Source organism: Rhopalosiphum padi, chromosome 3 (genome assembly GCF_020882245.1).
Source record: "Rhopalosiphum padi isolate XX-2018 chromosome 3, ASM2088224v1, whole genome shotgun sequence".
Lineage (NCBI taxonomy): Eukaryota > Metazoa > Arthropoda > Insecta > Hemiptera > Aphididae > Rhopalosiphum > Rhopalosiphum padi.
The window spans coordinates 63,094,121-63,112,934 of NC_083599.1; the positions used below are offsets into that span (position 1 = coordinate 63,094,121).

Genomic DNA, 18,814 nt, shown 5'->3' on the forward strand with positions numbered 1-18,814 from the left:
TAAAATATATAATATTTAATTAATATTATATTATGTCTGATCAATTTGTTCATTATGTTGAATTATATATTTCCTTTGTTTAAATTATTACCCAGGAACTAATACTTACCAATACATGTTTAATTATATTATTGTATAGTTATCAAGTTCTAGTTATTACCCTTAAATATGAGTATGAGTAATTCAGTAATAGCTTCTTGTTCTCAGATTTCATCTAAATCCATATTTTTAAAATAGTTTTGTTTTCTATGTGTTTTTGAGTAACAGTTAAAAACTATATATGTGTAACCAATGATGGATATTGTCTTATAGAAATTAATATAAAATTTGTTAAACTAGTTTACAAAATGTTTACAACTAAATTCATCTCCATAACATTACACTCTTTTTAAATCTTGATGAACATTAATTCTCCTTTATAAATAAAATTTCAAATATACCAAAACATATTTTGTCATACAATAAATCTATTGTCAATTTGGGTGTAGTTTTAATTCCTATGAAATGAATTTATCAAATAATAAGTTTTCAATATAACATTATGTATACTAGTAGTATAATATATGTATAATGGTGTAAAAATCATGAATTACATTTATTAATTTACAGTGTATTTCTTGACTTCTTGTTTCTATACCTAACGATAAAATAATATTTAATAAATCAGTTTTAACTTGTTTAAAAAACTGTTATCTTAAAATTTAACTAAGTTGCACTGAATAACATATCATTAGCTATAGTTGAAACAACTAAACATAAATGAATACTTTTATTCCAATAAAATTATATAATGCGCTTCCTGTGATAATGAAATAATATTAAAAAATAATAACTTTAATTTTAATATGAAACTTGTACAAAATATTTTCTAAATTAATTAATTAGTTATAGTTTCAATTAATTTAGTAGTCATGATTAATTCACAGTTAAAGCAATTACTGATTGCAATTGTGACAAAAAAATAAATAATTAAAGATATTTTACCAAAATATCTACATGAATGATTAGTCAACATTTTAAATATTTTAAAAACCATGTAGTAAGGAATACTACTAGAAAACAATGACTAAAGTTGTTGATCCTAACATAAATATATTTAAATAATTAAAATCAGTTAGAGATTTCTATTGAAATTATGTTAAAACTATTATATTTTAAACTCTATAAAATGTATGTATATGTATATTTTATTTTTTTTTGTCAAAAATCATAAACATTAAAAATATTAATTACAATTAAATCAAAATAATTTATATGTATAACATTTGCGTAGCAAATAAATTAATATAATATACATGTCTGATGGTATAAATATTTAATTACAAAATATTTTTAAATACTCAATTGTAGTCAAATTGTGTGTTTCTGTGAGAAAAAATTCAATATTAAAAAATATAACTAAGTCTTATGTATTTTTATATTTATGTAATTAATTACCACTTTTTAAATGATAAGATGAGTTCATTATTCTGTTGCATTGTTTTTTATGGATATAAAATAAAAAGAAATTTTTTGGGTATATTTAGATACATAAAAATCGAAAATTAGTCAGACATAGTTTAGGAGTTATGAGTGTTTAATGCTAAGTTGGGAGAGTGAAATGATATGGGGATATAACTATATGAATGTATATTAAAAACTAAATTTATTATTTATGACCAACAACAATTTTTATTGAACCAAGTTATTGATATAAACTCTTCATAGTTCTATGTAAAATGAAATATTTATGTATTATATGGGCGGTAAACTTTTTTCAGGTTTTAGACCAAAATTTAAATACAAGTTTTTAAGAAGAATTAAAAGCTGGTAATATGTTTATAACTATAAAAATTGTATTTTTAAATATTAATAAATACAATTTTTTTTAAAGAATACATTGTTTTATTGATGAATTATTGTTCTTGCTTGCGTACTAATTCTTTTACTATTTTCATATTTTCTAAAAATTAATTAAAATTAATGATTAGGTAATTATAATTATTGTAAATTATTATTAAAAAAAATATTATTACTTGCAATAACACCGAAAATGTTATTCAAATTATTGAACGAATTAAAATCTTTTCGATTTCCTGGATTAATATCCAAAGTAAAGTCTGGACCATAAGCCGAAAAATACTGAAACAGAATTAATGTTTTTGAATAATATTAATTTTTTAACAACTGATTAAACATATTTTGATTTTTCAATTTATTTTGTACCAATTATGGAAATTTTTTTTTTACATTTACCTCATTATCTGGAATATCACTAGATAGTGAATCATCTTGTCCAGTAATAATTGCAGTTAAATATGTCCAACAACGTGCAACATTTGCTTCATTATATCCACCTAATACAAAGTTTAAAAAGCATTGTTACAGAAAATAAATTTTCCATAAATACTTTAAAATGTAGTATTCAGCGTTTCTAAAATATTATGAGCTAAGAAAATATTATTTCCACAAATTTAAAGTCAAATAATAAATAATCAAAACTAACAACCTTAAGTCAGAGATTCAGTACAATACGAATAAACTGAAAAATAGTTTAAATTTAACTGGGATAATAGAATAGATAATTTATGTTTTTGACACTCATATTTTAAATTAATTACCTCCACCAAGAAATAATGTAGGTTTTTCCCATTTCATTACATTCTTTACACATTCAGCTAATGCTTTTGGTGTCAAGTTAAATCCACCAATTGGATCTCCAACTAAACTATCCGCTCCACATTGTACAACAATACATTTTGGATTATAGGAACTATTCACCATATTACTAATTCTAAATAAAACAAATAAACATAATTTATTTTTTAGTCAAAACCTCAACACATTACTATATATTGAAATGTTATTCATAATTACTTTTGAAACATAATTATGTATTTATCATCATTTATTCCTTCTTTAAATGGTACATTTACAGTATAATATTTTCCTTTATCTATTCCGATATCATCTAACGATCCACTGGTAGGATAAAAACCAGGTTCATATTGATGAAATGAAAGCGTAAAAACTTTATCTGTAGCCATATATGCATACTCAACACCATTGCCTAAATAAATAAGAAATATTTATTAACACAGAAATGTATTCATGAAAAAAAGAAGATAAATTAATGAAAATAAAATTAAACACAAAAAATATTACCATGATGAACATCAATATCAATATACAACACCTTCCCAAATGTTTTTCTTAACATCTCAATGGCCAGAACTATATCATTGACATAACAAAAACCTTGAGCCGAATCTCTAATCAAAATTAAAAAAAATATATATATGAATTAAATTGCATTAAATAAATTGATATAACTAGATAAGTTCTTAATAATGATGAATACTTAATAACATAATGTTAAACCTTAGTGCATGATGCCAACCTCCACACCAGTTTATAGAAAATCTGTATTTCATAGTTGTTAATGCTTTTGCAGCAGTTAATGAAGCTCCCGAGATATATGTAATAAATTGCCATATATCTTTTACTGCTGGACAATCATAACCTAAAATAATAAATGTATTTGAATTATTATTTAGATCTAATAATTATTTGGTTAATAAAATAGATAGCATTAAAACTGTTTATATTTTATTTCATAAAATTAATTTCACAATTAACTTTTATACATGTAATTAGTTAGTAATTTGATTATTTGATATTTGAACAGTTATGAATTGATTTATTATGTATGGTTTTATTTAAAAAAAAGTTTAGTAGAAAACAATAGAAAAATAATCTGTAATCACATATTATTAGTATTGAGTATAAAACTTATATTAATCATTTTTATTGTTTTTCCAATATAATTCAATAAAAATAATAACCTATTCCATATTCGTCTTCAGTATCTGTGATAGAACTGTTGTTGTCATTCAATTTCTTTAGAAAATCGACATATGCACTAGAATGGAATCCTATGAGATCTTCATATGACGAAGGATTCACCTTAAATACATCCATATGATCAGAAAGTTGATATGCCTTAATGAGACTATCAACTAGATAAGCCTGAAATTTATAAAAAATTTTAATTAATTTGTAACATAAAATAGTTAAGAACACATAGTTTGGATGAATATATTATATAGTAATTAAAGAAAATAAAACATTGTAAATATATCATCTAACATAGATGAGTTCTTATTATTGACTTCACAATTTTGAAGTTTATTTAAACTTATAATCTTTAAAAAAAAAATGATTTAAATTTAGAATACAAGTTAAAATTGAGAAATCAATATAAGTAATCCAAAATAAGTTAGGAAAGCTAAATAAACATGTGAAATAGTAACCTTTTAGATTCTACTCATATTTAAAAATATAATCTAAGGTTCTATATGAAAAAAAAAGTATGTTTGATAAACAATGGAAGCTATTTTTTTTTTTTATATTGGCTAATATCAATTTATATTATTTATTAACTTAAACTTTGACATTTAAATAATCTTTATTGTAAAACAACAAAATTATTTAAACTTATGTTTAGAAACCTTAAACCATAATATTTATTTAAACATTTTATCACCCATACGGCATATATAGATAAGCTCTTAATATTATACAATCTTAAAATGAAATATAATTTTATAAAATACTTAAGGTATAAAATCAAAGGTATTTTTTTTCTTTAGTCATAAAATTTGTCATTAACATATTGATGATGAAGAAAAAATTATATTTATTGTCAACAGTAAAAAGGGCTATTTACACCAGAAAGAGTGATGTATACCAAAGTCAAGCGAAAATGATTTATACAGTAGCTATTTTAAAAATTTAAATTTTTTAAAAGAAAAATGTTTTCAAGACATCCGAATAATATCATTATTTTTATTTTAAGTATAGCCTTCATCAATTTTAATTATTTTTAAAATACATAAAATTATGTATTCTTCTTAATTTAAAAAATGTTGATCATCCCATATTCTCATTTATAATTAAGTTATTTTGATAAACATAAAAATATACTACACAGTTAAAATTTAATTTAATATAAACAACACTATAAAATAGTATACATTTTTAATTAAAATAATTATTTATACTTGTCCAGTCTTACTCTTTTTGAGATATTTGGAATTTTGCAGCATTCTTTGATTAGTTGTGGGTCAGAAATATAACACACACTGTGATCCATAACTAGCAATTTTTAAATATTAAAAACTATAGGTAAATACATACATTATTATTTTAAAAATCTACATTTGTCAGGTAACAGTACAAGAACCACTTTGAGGTAGTTGAAATTCAAACATTCTATGAACTACAAAAATAAAAACAAAACGAAACTATAAAAAAGTACAGTGTAAATTAATTGTTTTTTTTTTTTTTTTTTAGGCGAAGTTCAAGGTACTAGAAACCAACAAAAACGTATTTTATTATAATATTACTGTACCTTCTACCTAATACATCATTATATGAATAACAGTGTACTATAATTTATTAAAATATTATTAAACTTAAACGCCAAAACGGACAATGCTTATCTATTATCTACGATCTTCTTAACGGGCAACGGCGTTCATCTTATCACAGTTATTATGATATCAACCATCGGTTTCTAATCGGGAACTAATTTACATTGGGAATTATTGTTTGTATATGGTTGCTATGGTAATAAATAACAAAATATATTATTTACAATTGAATGGTAATATTGTTGTAACGTTATTACTTAGTAGGTACATTTTAACCTTTGAGTAAAGTATGTAAGAGTAACCGTTATGTTATAAAATAAAACATATTATTCATACCTATAGAGTAGGCATTTTTAATTTTTTAATGGGCAACGAAGCGCACGGAATCATCAGGTAATTTATAAATATTTAGTTGATTATCAGTCTAAACACCTACCAACTTTTCATCAGTTATTAATTAATTATTTAATTATTCCCAAACTCCGAACACCGACCGAAATTCTAAAAATCAAGACATGTCTACATCAAATATTAACGTTTCTGAAGCTTTCATGTCGCTTTCGGAATAATTATCGATTTTCATAGTTACCTACCTATGTTTGAAAATTAAATAGATCTATTAATTAATGTAATAAATAGGTTGATTTAACTACTTACAATGGTCTAGTCCTAGTGTATATAATATGTTAATATATTATATGTTTATATATATGTTAATTAATAAATTCCATGTTCATTCATACATGCAAAGATTTATCATTGAGTTAAAATTTAACAGGTACCTACATATACATTACAATGACATACTCGATGACTCGATGAAAAATAAGTACCTATATATTTGACAGTTGACACCAAGGTATGCTATACATTTTTTTGGTGGGCTAATACAAGTGAAAGCCAAAATTACATTTCTTAGAAAGAAAAAATAACACAATGTGTAAATATTTTATTGAATTGTTTATGTTTTCCTATTTATGGTCTATGTAATTAAGTCAAGATGACCAAGTTATCACTAGTACGAGAACTATGTATACCTTTTTTTTTAATTAACTGAAAAATATAAATACTTAGATATGTAGTAGATGGAGTAAAAAAACTATAAACCTAATCGATTTGTAAATTGTAACAGTATACTAGGCGTATATACCTATGCCTATCGTAGTATATGTACCTACTCAATACTCTATATAGTAGGTATATACCTAATACGTATTTTATTACTACAAACTACAGTAGGTATGTTTATTGCTTTGGTTTACTGCAACATACGCGTTGTATATGTGATATGTCCAATTATTTATTACTGTGGCATTGCAGTAGTTTATTATCAGATATTATGTGTATCTATAACTGAAAAGTACCTATTATTTTGTTCTTACATGGCATATGCCCATTGCTGCTGTATAAATCTCGAGGATTAGGTAGCCGATAATAATAAATGTATACATGTAGGTACTAGGTAGTGACTAGGTATCTACTATCTATCATCCATATAATAACTTAAATTTAAAATTCACGAAATTATTAAATTTAATTAATTAATTTATATATTTAGTATTAATCGAATTTGGCATTTGCCAATACCTTGGCTATGAGGGTAGCTACTCTGTGATAAGCGTGAGTGCGTGACATAGGTTTGCCATCCTTGATCTATAACTTATATATTTTTATAAGTCAGATTTGAAGCTTTACTAGTCGATATAATTTCTTGAATGAGTGTACGCTGAGACTCATTTAAATTTGACTCTTGCAATATATTTTGGATAGAAGTATCAGTTAACATTTTCATTGTTTCATTTTTTTTTTTTACTTAGCTCAGATACTACTATATATACAATATATATAGTATATATATATATATTTTTTTAAAGTAAGAGTATATCACGCAGAAGGTTATAGGTCACAATAGCATTTGTCTAAGTTAAAAAACCATCTGAGTAAAATAAACGTGTAAATTGTATAAATTGTATACCTTTAAATTTAAAATATACATATTACATAAACATATTGTGTAGTTTTCTATCGCAATAGCATTTGTTATAACTATTATTTATTGTTTTTTCATTTTTGCAATATTCATTTCGCTTTCGCGTTCTCGCAATAATCATCAAGATTTTTGCGCTTCATTAGGTTATCACAATTGACTTGATTAAAATGCCCAAAAGAAAACCCAGTATCGGCCGCTCTACGCAAGGAGCAAAGAAATTGCGTTCTATCAGAGAAAATGAGACAAATGCCAACGGAGAAACCAAGACTGGCATCGTTAATACAGATCCTTGCTTCACCCTTAGCCAATTTTATGTTGCATGTTGAATGTTTTCGTGTAAGCTCGGCAAAAAAATTATATATGCATGCTCCTTACCAAATAACGGATAATATAGTCAACCAAGAAATATTATAGTTTACTAATATAAAATATAGTCTATTATGTCTTTTATATATTTTCTTATAAGTCTATTAGAAAGCTAACTATTAATTTATATGGAAAAACATCGTTTGCCGGGTCAGCTGAAAAAAAAATACTTTTAAAATAATTTTATTGTAAATAAGTAAAAAAAATTTATATTTCCCTTATTAAAAAATTATAATTAATTTGTTATTTTTAATTTATTATATTAAATATGCATTTTATATAAATATTTAAATGTATAGATAATTACTAAAAAGTACAATTAAAAAATATCTTATATATAAAAATTTGGTGTACGATGGGTATGCTGGTATGCATGTATGATATTCTCGATGCATTCCGAAACTACTCAACATTTTAACCTTATAGAGTAAAGAAGTAACCGCTATATTATAAAATAAAACATATTATTCATATAGAGCAGGCATTATTCATTTTTTAATGGGCAACGAAATGCACGGGATCATCAGGTAATTTAGAAATATTTAGTTGATTATCAGTCTAAACACCTACCAACTTTTTATCAATTATTAATTAATTATTTAATTATTTTACTTAGCCATTCCCAAACTCCGAATACCGACCGAAATTCTAAAAATCAAGACATGTCTAAATCAAATATTAACGTTTCTAGAGCTTTCGTGCCGCTTTCGGAAATATTTTCTATTTTTATAGTTACTTATGTTTATAGGTGTATATATATGTTAATTAATAAATTCCATCTTCACTCAGAATTATTTTTTGTATGCGAACATTTATCATTGAGTTAAAATTTAGCACATTACAATGACATACTCGATGAAAAATAAGTACCTATATATTTGACAGTTGACACCAAGGTATGCAAGAAATGTAGGTAATATACATTTTTTTAACGGAGTAATACAGTGAAAGCCACAATAACACTTTTTAGAAAGAAAAAATAACACAATGTGTAAATATTTTATTGAATTGTTTATGTTTTCCTATTTATGGTCTATGTAATTAAGTCAAGATGACCAAGTTATCACTAGTACGAGAACTAGGTATACCGTTTTTTTTAATTAACTGAAAAATATAAATACTTAGATATGTAGTAGATGGAGTAAAAAAAGTATATACCTAATCGATTTGTAAGTTGTAACAGTATACCAGGCGTATACCTATGCCTATCGTAGTATTTGTCAATACTCAATAGTCAATACTCTATAGTAATAGCTAGGTTAATTAATACGTATTATATTACTTAATAGTAACAGGTAATTGAATAAAATATTCGAGCCGTTTATTAAATAAACTATAACTTATATAAGTTATTATATTTGTATTTTGTTGTATGTATACAACTATGCGAGTTAAAAATCTTAACATAATATTATAAATAACTAATAAGCAAGAAGCTTAGTGTATTATGAATTTATTATAAAACATTTAGTTTGTATAAACAATTTATTTTTTAAGATATGAAATTTTTTTTTGAATACAAGCAAAATCATTAAGAGTAAAAAGTAAAGCATTGTTATACATATACGTAGAAATAAGTAATATAAATATGTAGCCTTGTTGGTACCCTTTGGGAAAATTCCTGAGATATATTTATTAATTAATAATTATGATGTGTGCCAATTATTCAGTATAAATTTGAATATAATTATTTAGGTAGTTATATAAAATAAATGATATTATAAATTTTAAAAAATAGCATTGAATAATGAGTAAAAATATATGGTAACATATTGTTTTTAAAGTATTAAATTAATAAGTAAATATCAATTTAATAACCATGAATGGATTTTGTTTTGAATAAAGATATTTAAAAATAAAAAATTGAATTGTTACTTTATGTAATTTAAGTAAATCTGTTCCTAACTAATGAATAAAACGTTATTAAATATTTATCAAAAAAAATAAAAAAAATAGACAAATATTAATTTAATTGACCATAAAGACATATTTTAAGTTAGTAGGTATACAGCCATACAGGTATAATGTTTTATAATGGTAATTAAATAATATTATCGTATTATATGATTAAAATATTATATTTCATCTTTTCCTGATGATTTCTATCTTTTAACCTTCTCAAGGCATTTTATCATGCATTGGCGCATTATAAAATTTACTATATACCTTTATAATGTAACCATTGGCCATTAATTATTTAACATGATACCTAATGGCTGATAAGTAGATAGGTACCTAGTATAATGCATCATTGCAATTTGCAACATACCGGTACCTACCAAACACAATATTATATATTATTGAGATCTTCATAGTCGATCAAGGCATTAATTATTAATCGATTGTTATAATATTCTTTGTTTTTGAATAAATGAAATATCCTAGTTGGCTTTTGAAACCTGAAAAAAAAAATAAAACCATCAAAAATATATTCAACCAACTAGATAAGTACTATCTATGTAAACATTATGTTCATTAAAATAGTACTTTTCTAAGTATACAATTTGTCTTAAAATTTTAATTTTTAGCTATATAATATAATGGTAAACTATATTTAATTTATGCAGACATATTAGGTACAGTAAGAGCTCATTAATTGAGTACATTACAACAGTATACAGAAAATCTTTATTAAACATAAAAATTAAACAGCATAATTATAATAATTAATAACACAATATGCCATTCTATAGGTAACAAAAATTAATTAAACAAAAATTCTACAAAGGAAAGTAGAGATTTACAAAGGAATTGAATGGGTATGGCCTTCAAAAATTAATTTGTGGAACATAATAATGATAAAAAATAGAAAAGAATAATTCTAAATAACTCGACGAGAATTAAAAACAAACCCTAAACTCGAATAATCGAATAACAGAACAGGTGTACTAATAGTTAACACATTAAATGCCCAATATAACTTAAAAATAAAGACATAATATCAGTCTTACTATAGTCAACTCATGATGAGTTAGCTAGATAGTATACCCGGTATAATACGGTATTTTTATCACACGATACACGAATATATTAAATCGCTGTTATGGACGGGATGCTACAGAAAAAATTAAACTAAATACTAGGTATGTGTATTTATTAAGGCACACAAGTATTGAACTATGGTGGCGGGACATACTAACAGCACCGAAGAAATCCTATGAACAGTGGGACTAATTTATAAATTATAAACAAATTTACCCGTTTTCAATTTTCTTTACTCATTTTATCGAACTATTTAAATAGAAAATAATAAAATATCGATACAGATATAGAATACGTATGTTTTTCTATTTATTTTAATAGTAATGATGAACTTTATCTTTTATCTTTTAACTCTTAATCAAATATTAAACGAGAAAAAGACACGAAAACATTTACAGTCCATCAGCCAAATTGTGTGTCGTAGCTACCTGCAGGGCCCAAGCAAGAGGAGCGCGCGTTAATCGTTCGAATAGGTAGCAACCGACAACACATTGCAGTGTAGTATGTAATGTTGAAAGCGGAACCATTTTTAAGGGATTGTATTTAGGCATTATTCGATTTTCTTAGTGATTTATGTGTAACTGTGTGTGTTGTGACTGATCGTTATTATGCGAGAGTTCCCCGAACGCTTTGTGTAATTAAAGATAAACTACCGCTAAGATTCTTGAAAATCAGTAACGTATACATACGCGCAGTCACACGTCACTAAATGTTACGACAAAAAAAGTTTTTTACATGAAAATCGCGAAAAGCGGAAGATAAATTCACCCAGTACCAAAAGTCCGATTTTAGTTTTAAAAACATATTTGAATTCCTTATTCTCTTTTCTAGGTTATGTAGGAAATGGATTTTCGATTTTTTTATTGTTTAATTACTATAGTAACAAATTAACTATATGTATATTGTATATATATTTTTTTTCAAAATTCACCTTATTTGAGTATAAGGAATTCAAATATGTTTTCAAAATTAATATCGAACTTTTGTTACTGGGTACATTTTTCTTTCACTTATTACTAGGGTTCGGAAGTTGATGACCTTAAAAACATTAAAAAATGACCTAAAAATTACAAATATTTGTTTTATATTGATAAAAATATATTTTTTTTTTTAAATTGTACTCTATTTTACTATACAATACTATATACATAATACATTTATCAAAGCTTACAAATTACTCTAAATATGACATAAAAATGACAAAAAATGTCCTTAAAAATTAAATAAAAAAAATAATAAAAAATATAGTTAACGTAGATGAGATCTAACGTCTAACCGACGTTTTCATTTTCAGCATTTCGAAAATATTACGAAAAAATAATAAAATGTAGATACAACAAATGTCAATAATATTCATTACAACACGACAACGACGACTGTAATAAATGAGATAAAATTGGATAGGTACTAATCTTAGTCTATAGTAATTTCAAAGTCTTAAGTAAGTTATCGGCATAATGGTCGACAAGAAACAATAAGAAGTGAATTAATGTGAAATCAGTAAAAATGACTACAAATGTGGGAAAATGACCTAAAAAATGTCAAAAAATGACTTAAAAACCAAAAAATGCAAAATAAAAATTAGTTGTTCAGATTCACATGCTAGTGTAACACATTAATTGTGACCAGGAGAGCATCGTCTAAAAAGTTCCAAAAAAAAAAAAATGAAAAATGCATCACTTCCGAGCCCTACTTATTACCAATAAATTACTCGTCTGTACTCATCTATGTGCAATTTTTTTGTTTAAAAGTTTAGATAAAAATGTATCTATTTTATATTTATATTAAAAAATAACTCACTTGTCTTATTATTATTTGTAATTGTATGTAATACTGAGATCAGGAACATTCGTTGCATTTTGACAAATTTTTGTAGTCACAAGTAAACAACACAAGCATTTATCTTACTGCTGTAAATATAAATTGTAAAACAAATTTGATAAAATATAATATTATTACTAATAATACTTAATCATTTATTAAGTATTATAGAATAAATTGGGTTATTAATTATTATATAATTTACATTATACAATGTACATGTATACCGTATATACACTTAAAGTATATTTAGAATATTGAAATCAAAACTATATTATTACCTTAAAATTCTCTAAAATTTAATAATCATATGTTTTTATTTTTTTCATTCGTACGGGTGAATAACAAGTACTGTCATTTGTGTCTTCTGGTGGTAAATTCAATGCTTCTTCCGGTTTGTCTATGAACAATTATTATAATATTAAGTATTAAGTTATTGCATTGAATGGTTGCATCAAAAAAAGTTTAGAATTGGTAACTAAAAAATTATTCATTAAATTGCTCGGACTGAATAGGAAAATAATTTTTTAATTAGGACCCAATCATTAGTTTTAGTCAAAGGAAGTCAAACGTCATATTATTATAGTATGCGATTTACCGACAAACGCATTATTCTACTCGCCGTTGTCTGCGGCCGGCTGATTTTTACCCGGCCTTATTTATTATACCTATCTATTTTTTTTGGTTTACACTTTACCTTTATGATTATATTTACTTTATGATTTTCGATAACTATAATTTGATACTTCGCAAAAGTATAAACTCAGATGGACAGTAATTAATTTATTGTGCCACACTCACACAGTCACACACTCAATATGTTGGCAAAAAATTTTTATTTTATCATAACTCATAAGTATAAAAAAGTGATGAATCAATAATCAATTAATTAATCAATACAAATGTTTTGGCTAGCAATGAAAATATCGAATGTAATACACTAATACCTATATATTATTATATAATTTTGATTAATTTTAAAATATTAAGCATACATAATACATAATAAAAATAATTATTATTTTAATATTTGATCTCATTGTTATTTTTTACCCATCTAATAAAAATATTTATCATAATATCCTTATTCTTAAATTAATATGGTGTAACTAAAAATATAATTATTTATATTTCAGAATACAGTCGTATATCGTGGTAACTTAAATGTCAAGGGAAATAAAACAAATTTCAGTTAATACCTCAAGTCCTCAAATACAAGTATACAACATATAAACATTTTAAGGGGCAAGAAAAAGTTTAAGGTATTAGAACATTTTTGAGTATATATATTTACCATATGATATTATAAAAGTGTTGTTATAATTCGGTCGACAACAATTGAATAGTAAGCATTTAGACCAAAAACAACAAACAACACACAGTACTCCAATTAATACACAACTAGTTATGAAACAAATTGCAATGATCATAAGCCAATCAGTCGGAGGTTCTTGCACGTTAGTCATACTGAAAAAAAAATTGTATGAAAAAATGTATTATTAATATATTTTTATTCAAGTAAAGATATCAAATATTCATGATGTACTTACATTTTATAAAAATGATCTGAAGATTAAATAAAAAAAATAACTTAGTTGAAGAATACACTAATAAGAACTTTTCAAATATCCTCTTATAAACGGTATATGGTACTATAATAATAGCTTATAATTTTCCTGTAACAATAATAATATTATTAGATATTATATATATACATTATATTAATTGATAATATTTTCATTTCCCTGTATAATTTACTTTAGAAACAATAAAAATTATAATTTATAATAGATATACTTACATAATATATACTTATAATTATAGATAAGGTATAGGTGCTTAAAAACTAATATTACTCGTATTATAAATACTCGATCACTCGATGTTGTTTGTTATAAATACATATTTTGTAAATAGGTATCTAAATATTATCTAATTGTATGAAATAATAAAATATGAATTAAATGCGTGTATATTTGAACACAGTACTTATCATTTTAATAACTTAGTCGGGTATTAGATTTTTCAACTAGCATTTTTTGGGTAGTTAAATATGGAACGGTCTCTGGGTTAAAATAATATACCTATACGGTTGCTTCTCAGTAAAAAGTTATGTCATCGTAAAAATATCTGAATAATTGGTTTCCCAACGTAAAATTGTAAAAGTAGGTAGATGTGCGTACCTAATATTATTGATTTTATAAACTACTATACTACCTACCTAAACTACGTTACACAATATTTTAATAATTTACTTATTTTCATTTTATATTGATCAAGTTTGGGTTTTCACGATTCCTATTAATTTTATGAGCTTTCTTACAAAATAAATAATATTAAAATGTATTATTAATTGTAGGTATACCTCTCTTAACTAATGTTAAGTGATAATTTAAATTGTAATATATACCAACAAATAATGGAATCAATTTTAATTTTTGTGTATTATATGCATATTGTATATAGAACAGTGTACATACATATAGAAGTTTAGCAAAGCAATATACTAAAGTTAAACTTAATTATATTAAATTTACTACTCTATTATTTTTATCGTTAATTCTTGCCTGAACTAGTTAAAAATTATAAACCAAAAATAACAATTTATAACTAAAAATTATGGTTATAAATATTTTTTAACAAAACATAATTATTTTATTTAAATGAATTTTAAAAAGTCAGTAATGTTTTTCATTAAACAGGAACTTATGTCAGTCGCAATGAATTTAATGTTTAAAACAATGACAGGCACTATTTTTTTATATATCATCGGCCATAACTCACGGATGGCCTAGGAACTAAATTCGTCAGATTTAAATTGGGTTGAATAAATCGATATTGTGAGCCCTTTGAGTGTAGGGCTCTAGATAAAAAAGCGACCGTTGAACAACTGGTGTCTAATTATAAGTACAATAAGGACATTTACTCCCCTATAGTCACCAGTCATATTTTGACATTTATACCCCTTTCTTATTATTATATTTACCCCATGGTTACAGCCATTTTTTTCGATGTTACATATATAATAACAGAACAGATTTTTTTCAAAGCATTTATTATGTGGTGAAAAATAATACGACGGATATTTAAACCAATCTAGCGAGCAGCACTATTAGGGGTGTTTTTTGTGGGGATTAAGGGTTGAAGGGTGTGTATATGCATCCTATAAAATACTCATAAAATGTAAAATATTTGAAATTAAAGATATTATTAAGTAAGTGTGACAATTTTGTATAAAGCATGTAAAATATATTAATAACATGAAAATTAAACAATTATTCATGAAATGCGTTTAAAAAGTTTTAATTTATGAAAATTATTAAAAATATCAAAAATGGACCTAAAAAAATAATCAAACTTTCAAAATTAAATCATTATAGCATTTAATTCAAGATTTGTGTTACGTAATTGTGATGTATGTTTTATATTATACTAAAAACAATATAATTTTTTTCTAAAAACTCACAGTCCTACATATAATTTATTATTATATATAAGTAATACATCAAATATGAAAACGTACATTAATAGCATGTATAAATAATTCAAAAAACCATGCAATAATTTGGTTAGACACAACAGAAACTACAGAAATTAAAACTAAATTACACTTAAAAATTAAATAATTGTGAAGATGACCTAAGATACATGATTTTTTTTTTTTTAATGGTGAAATACATTTCAATAAACAAGAAATGTTTAAAAAAATGCCTGTACAATATATTAAAAGTCTGAAACAATGTTATAGATATCTCTTAATGGTTATATTGATTATTAATGCTATAATGTATATAATTAATGTTATTATTATCCGCTTGGTCTAGACTCTAGGTTTTCCTATCGCTCTTTTAAGTTTTTTTTATATCAAATCAATTTAAATTTATTTAGTAGATGATTTAACAAGGTACTCGATTTAATAAATGCAGCAAAATCAAGTTTTTTGTGGATGGTGAGGGGCCCACTAAGCATTCACACCTATTTGTTCGTAAAACACCTTATTTGGCTTGCCAAAAATAAAACGAAAGCACTGATGATTGTAATCTGATATTGATTCGTTATTTTTGTTTTTGTTTTTTTTTTAACTTTTTCGTCGTCTACCTTGGTTACAATAATTATCTTTACAGCTGATCTATAGTCTATAAATATACAATGTAACGATAATGTATATTATAGACATTATATTATTTATATTATAGATATCTATGGTCAATTAATGTGAATTAATTTATGAGTCGATATTATTATTTATTATTTTACAATAAGTACCTCGCAACAAATACTTAAATGGCTACTGGTTTTTAGATATATAGGTACCCACCCATAACAAAGTTCAACTGAATATAATAAGTTAGATAATTATAGCTATCTTCAATTTTCAATATTCAACTTTCTTAAAATAAACGGTTACTTCTTATTAGTATCATATATATATATATATATATATGTAAGTACCTAATATATTAGGCATCACTTAAAATTTTTTATGTTCTACATTTATATAATTACATATTATACATATATTAAAAAGTACCTTTACAATAATTGTTACAGTCAAAGATTCAACTTCAACGTTTTATTTTAGAACGTTAATTACGGTAGGCTTACAAACAAAAATAATAATACAAAGTGCCCTTCACCTGCACGGTTTTCGTATCAATTACTATAAGACTTTATTGTGTCACGCACTGATAATTTTACATGGGTATCCTACTAGGTAAGTACTTTCTAAACCAAAATAACTACTTTCTAAAAGTATGTATAGTACCAATTTAAAAATTAAAGTGTTAAAAATTAGAAAAATAGTTTTTAATCACACAGTTTATAGATTACAAAAATTTCAGAGATAGGGTGTTTGTTGTTTATAATTACGAATAACATTAAAAAAATAAATATTAAATAATAAATGTGCTTATATGAATCATATTAGATTTACTTAAAAATCACCGATTAATAAGTAATACTAAAAATATTATATATTATTCGTAACGCGTAAAATTATAAAACATACCAAACGGATCGTATTGTACAAACTACAAACCTCTATGCATAATATTCTATTGTATTGCTAATTTAAATTACCTAAAATGTTTGTTTAATTGAAATGGTGATTTAAGATCTTTCGATCGTGTCCTACACAGTTCTTATACAAAATAATAAGTAGGTGCGCCCGAAAAGATGTATATATGACGTGTAAAAATCATATCACAATCATATAGCAATAGCATATATATATGGGGACACCGAATTCAATAACCATATACTCGGCAACTATATAAGTACCTATAATAATACCTATACAACTACTGAACTACCTATAGATACAACTATAATAAGTATAATATTAAAAAATACACTCGTCGTACTCATTATTATATAATTAGGCGGGAAACGAAAGCGTATTCAAAACTACACTTCAACCGTGTACAATAATAATAATAACAACGCACCATAATATATACAACAACAGTACAATAATAAAAAAGTATATATAATTAGGTATTATTAAAAAACTATTCAACTCACTTCTGTATAATTTATCATAATATAATATTCAATATATTATATCGTACACCGAATCGCAACAAATACAGGTGTACTACGTAATAATAATAATAATAATAATAATAACAATAATTATAATAATATTCTGTACGTGTTACGACGGTGTAGACAATGTTTCCGCCGCCGTCGCCGAGTCAAAGTACCATAAACGAAAAGAAAACGAAAACTTTTATCGATCTGCAGGAGATATTATTATTATTATTATTATTGTTGTTGTCTCGCTGCCGTACGCCGCCGAAACCGCCCGCCCGACGACACCATGTATGGACTTGCCGTCTACGACTGTCGGCTCTGCCCACCGGAGTGCTGCGACGACTGCACAGCGCGGCACTCACGACAAGCGGCCGGGCGACGCCGAGTGCTCGCTTGCGTGTAGAATGCATGCGTGGTGAATAAAGCGGCGACGCGGCGGCGGCGGCGGCTACTCGGCCCGAGAGACCGTGTAATAATCAATCGGGATAAATCCGACCGCTAGATGGCGTCGCGGATCCTGCCGGGAGTAATATTAATATTATCCGCGAATTATTTGACTCATTATTCGTGGGGCCAAGAGATACCCACCGATGATGTAATAATAATAAGAATAATAATGTCAATATATTGCGTAGGGAGGAATATTGTGTTGCACGGTGTGATCTCGGCGCCATTCGCGTGTCGAGAGGGCCAATATTTTTACAAG

At 25.1% G+C, this 18,814-nt stretch overlaps 2 protein-coding genes across 3 annotated transcripts; both read right to left on the reverse strand.

Annotated features, from left to right (window-relative positions):
• Positions 1 to 1,813: 1,813 nt before the first annotated feature.
• LOC132927680 (histone deacetylase 8-like) lies at positions 1,814 to 5,497 on the reverse strand. 2 transcript variants are annotated; one of them, XM_060992261.1, is made up of 9 exons: positions 5,043 to 5,497; positions 3,825 to 4,008; positions 3,361 to 3,502; positions 3,145 to 3,251; positions 2,857 to 3,049; positions 2,601 to 2,773; positions 2,236 to 2,336; positions 2,016 to 2,121; positions 1,814 to 1,942 (listed from the first exon to the last, which is right to left on the reverse strand). In XM_060992261.1, the coding sequence occupies exons 1-9, from the start codon at positions 5,085 to 5,087 to the stop codon at positions 1,896 to 1,898; spliced, it is 1,098 nt and encodes a 365-aa protein (XP_060848244.1). In that variant the 5' UTR covers positions 5,088 to 5,497; the 3' UTR covers positions 1,814 to 1,895. The 2 variants fall into 2 exon arrangements, with proteins under 2 accessions (XP_060848244.1, XP_060848242.1); XM_060992259.1 differs by having other exon boundaries at positions 5,057 to 5,496.
• Positions 5,498 to 9,207: 3,710 nt separating this feature from the next.
• Positions 9,208 to 18,515, reverse strand: LOC132925324 (uncharacterized). The gene is made up of 6 exons (XM_060989731.1): positions 18,097 to 18,515; positions 14,124 to 14,249; positions 13,868 to 14,040; positions 12,855 to 12,973; positions 12,553 to 12,662; positions 9,208 to 10,169 (listed from the first exon to the last, which is right to left on the reverse strand). The coding sequence occupies exons 3-4, from the start codon at positions 14,037 to 14,039 to the stop codon at positions 12,873 to 12,875; spliced, it is 273 nt and encodes a 90-aa protein (XP_060845714.1). The 5' UTR covers position 14,040; positions 14,124 to 14,249; positions 18,097 to 18,515; the 3' UTR covers positions 9,208 to 10,169; positions 12,553 to 12,662; positions 12,855 to 12,872.
• Positions 18,516 to 18,814: the final 299 nt, after the last annotated feature.

What these genes read in the sequence shown, in the direction of transcription:
- LOC132927680 (XM_060992259.1), bottom strand. Translation starts at nt 5,134, where the DNA reads ATGGATCACAGTGTGTGTTATATTTCTGACCCACAACTAATCAAAGAA. An exon ending in TACATAATTATGTTTCAAAA is followed by an intron (nt 2,774 to 2,856) that starts GTAATTATGAAT and finishes TGTTTTATTTAG; the next exon opens with AATTAGTAATATGGTGAATA. An exon ending in CATTTTCGGTGTTATTGCAA is followed by an intron (nt 1,943 to 2,015) that starts GTAATAATATTT and finishes ATTAATTTTTAG; the next exon opens with AAAATATGAAAATAGTAAAA.
- LOC132925324 (XM_060989731.1), bottom strand. Translation starts at nt 14,039, where the DNA reads ATGACTAACGTGCAAGAACCTCCGACTGATTGGCTTATGATCATTGCA. An exon ending in CACTTTTATAATATCATATG is followed by an intron (nt 12,974 to 13,867) that starts GTAAATATATAT and finishes AATTGTTCATAG; the next exon opens with ACAAACCGGAAGAAGCATTG.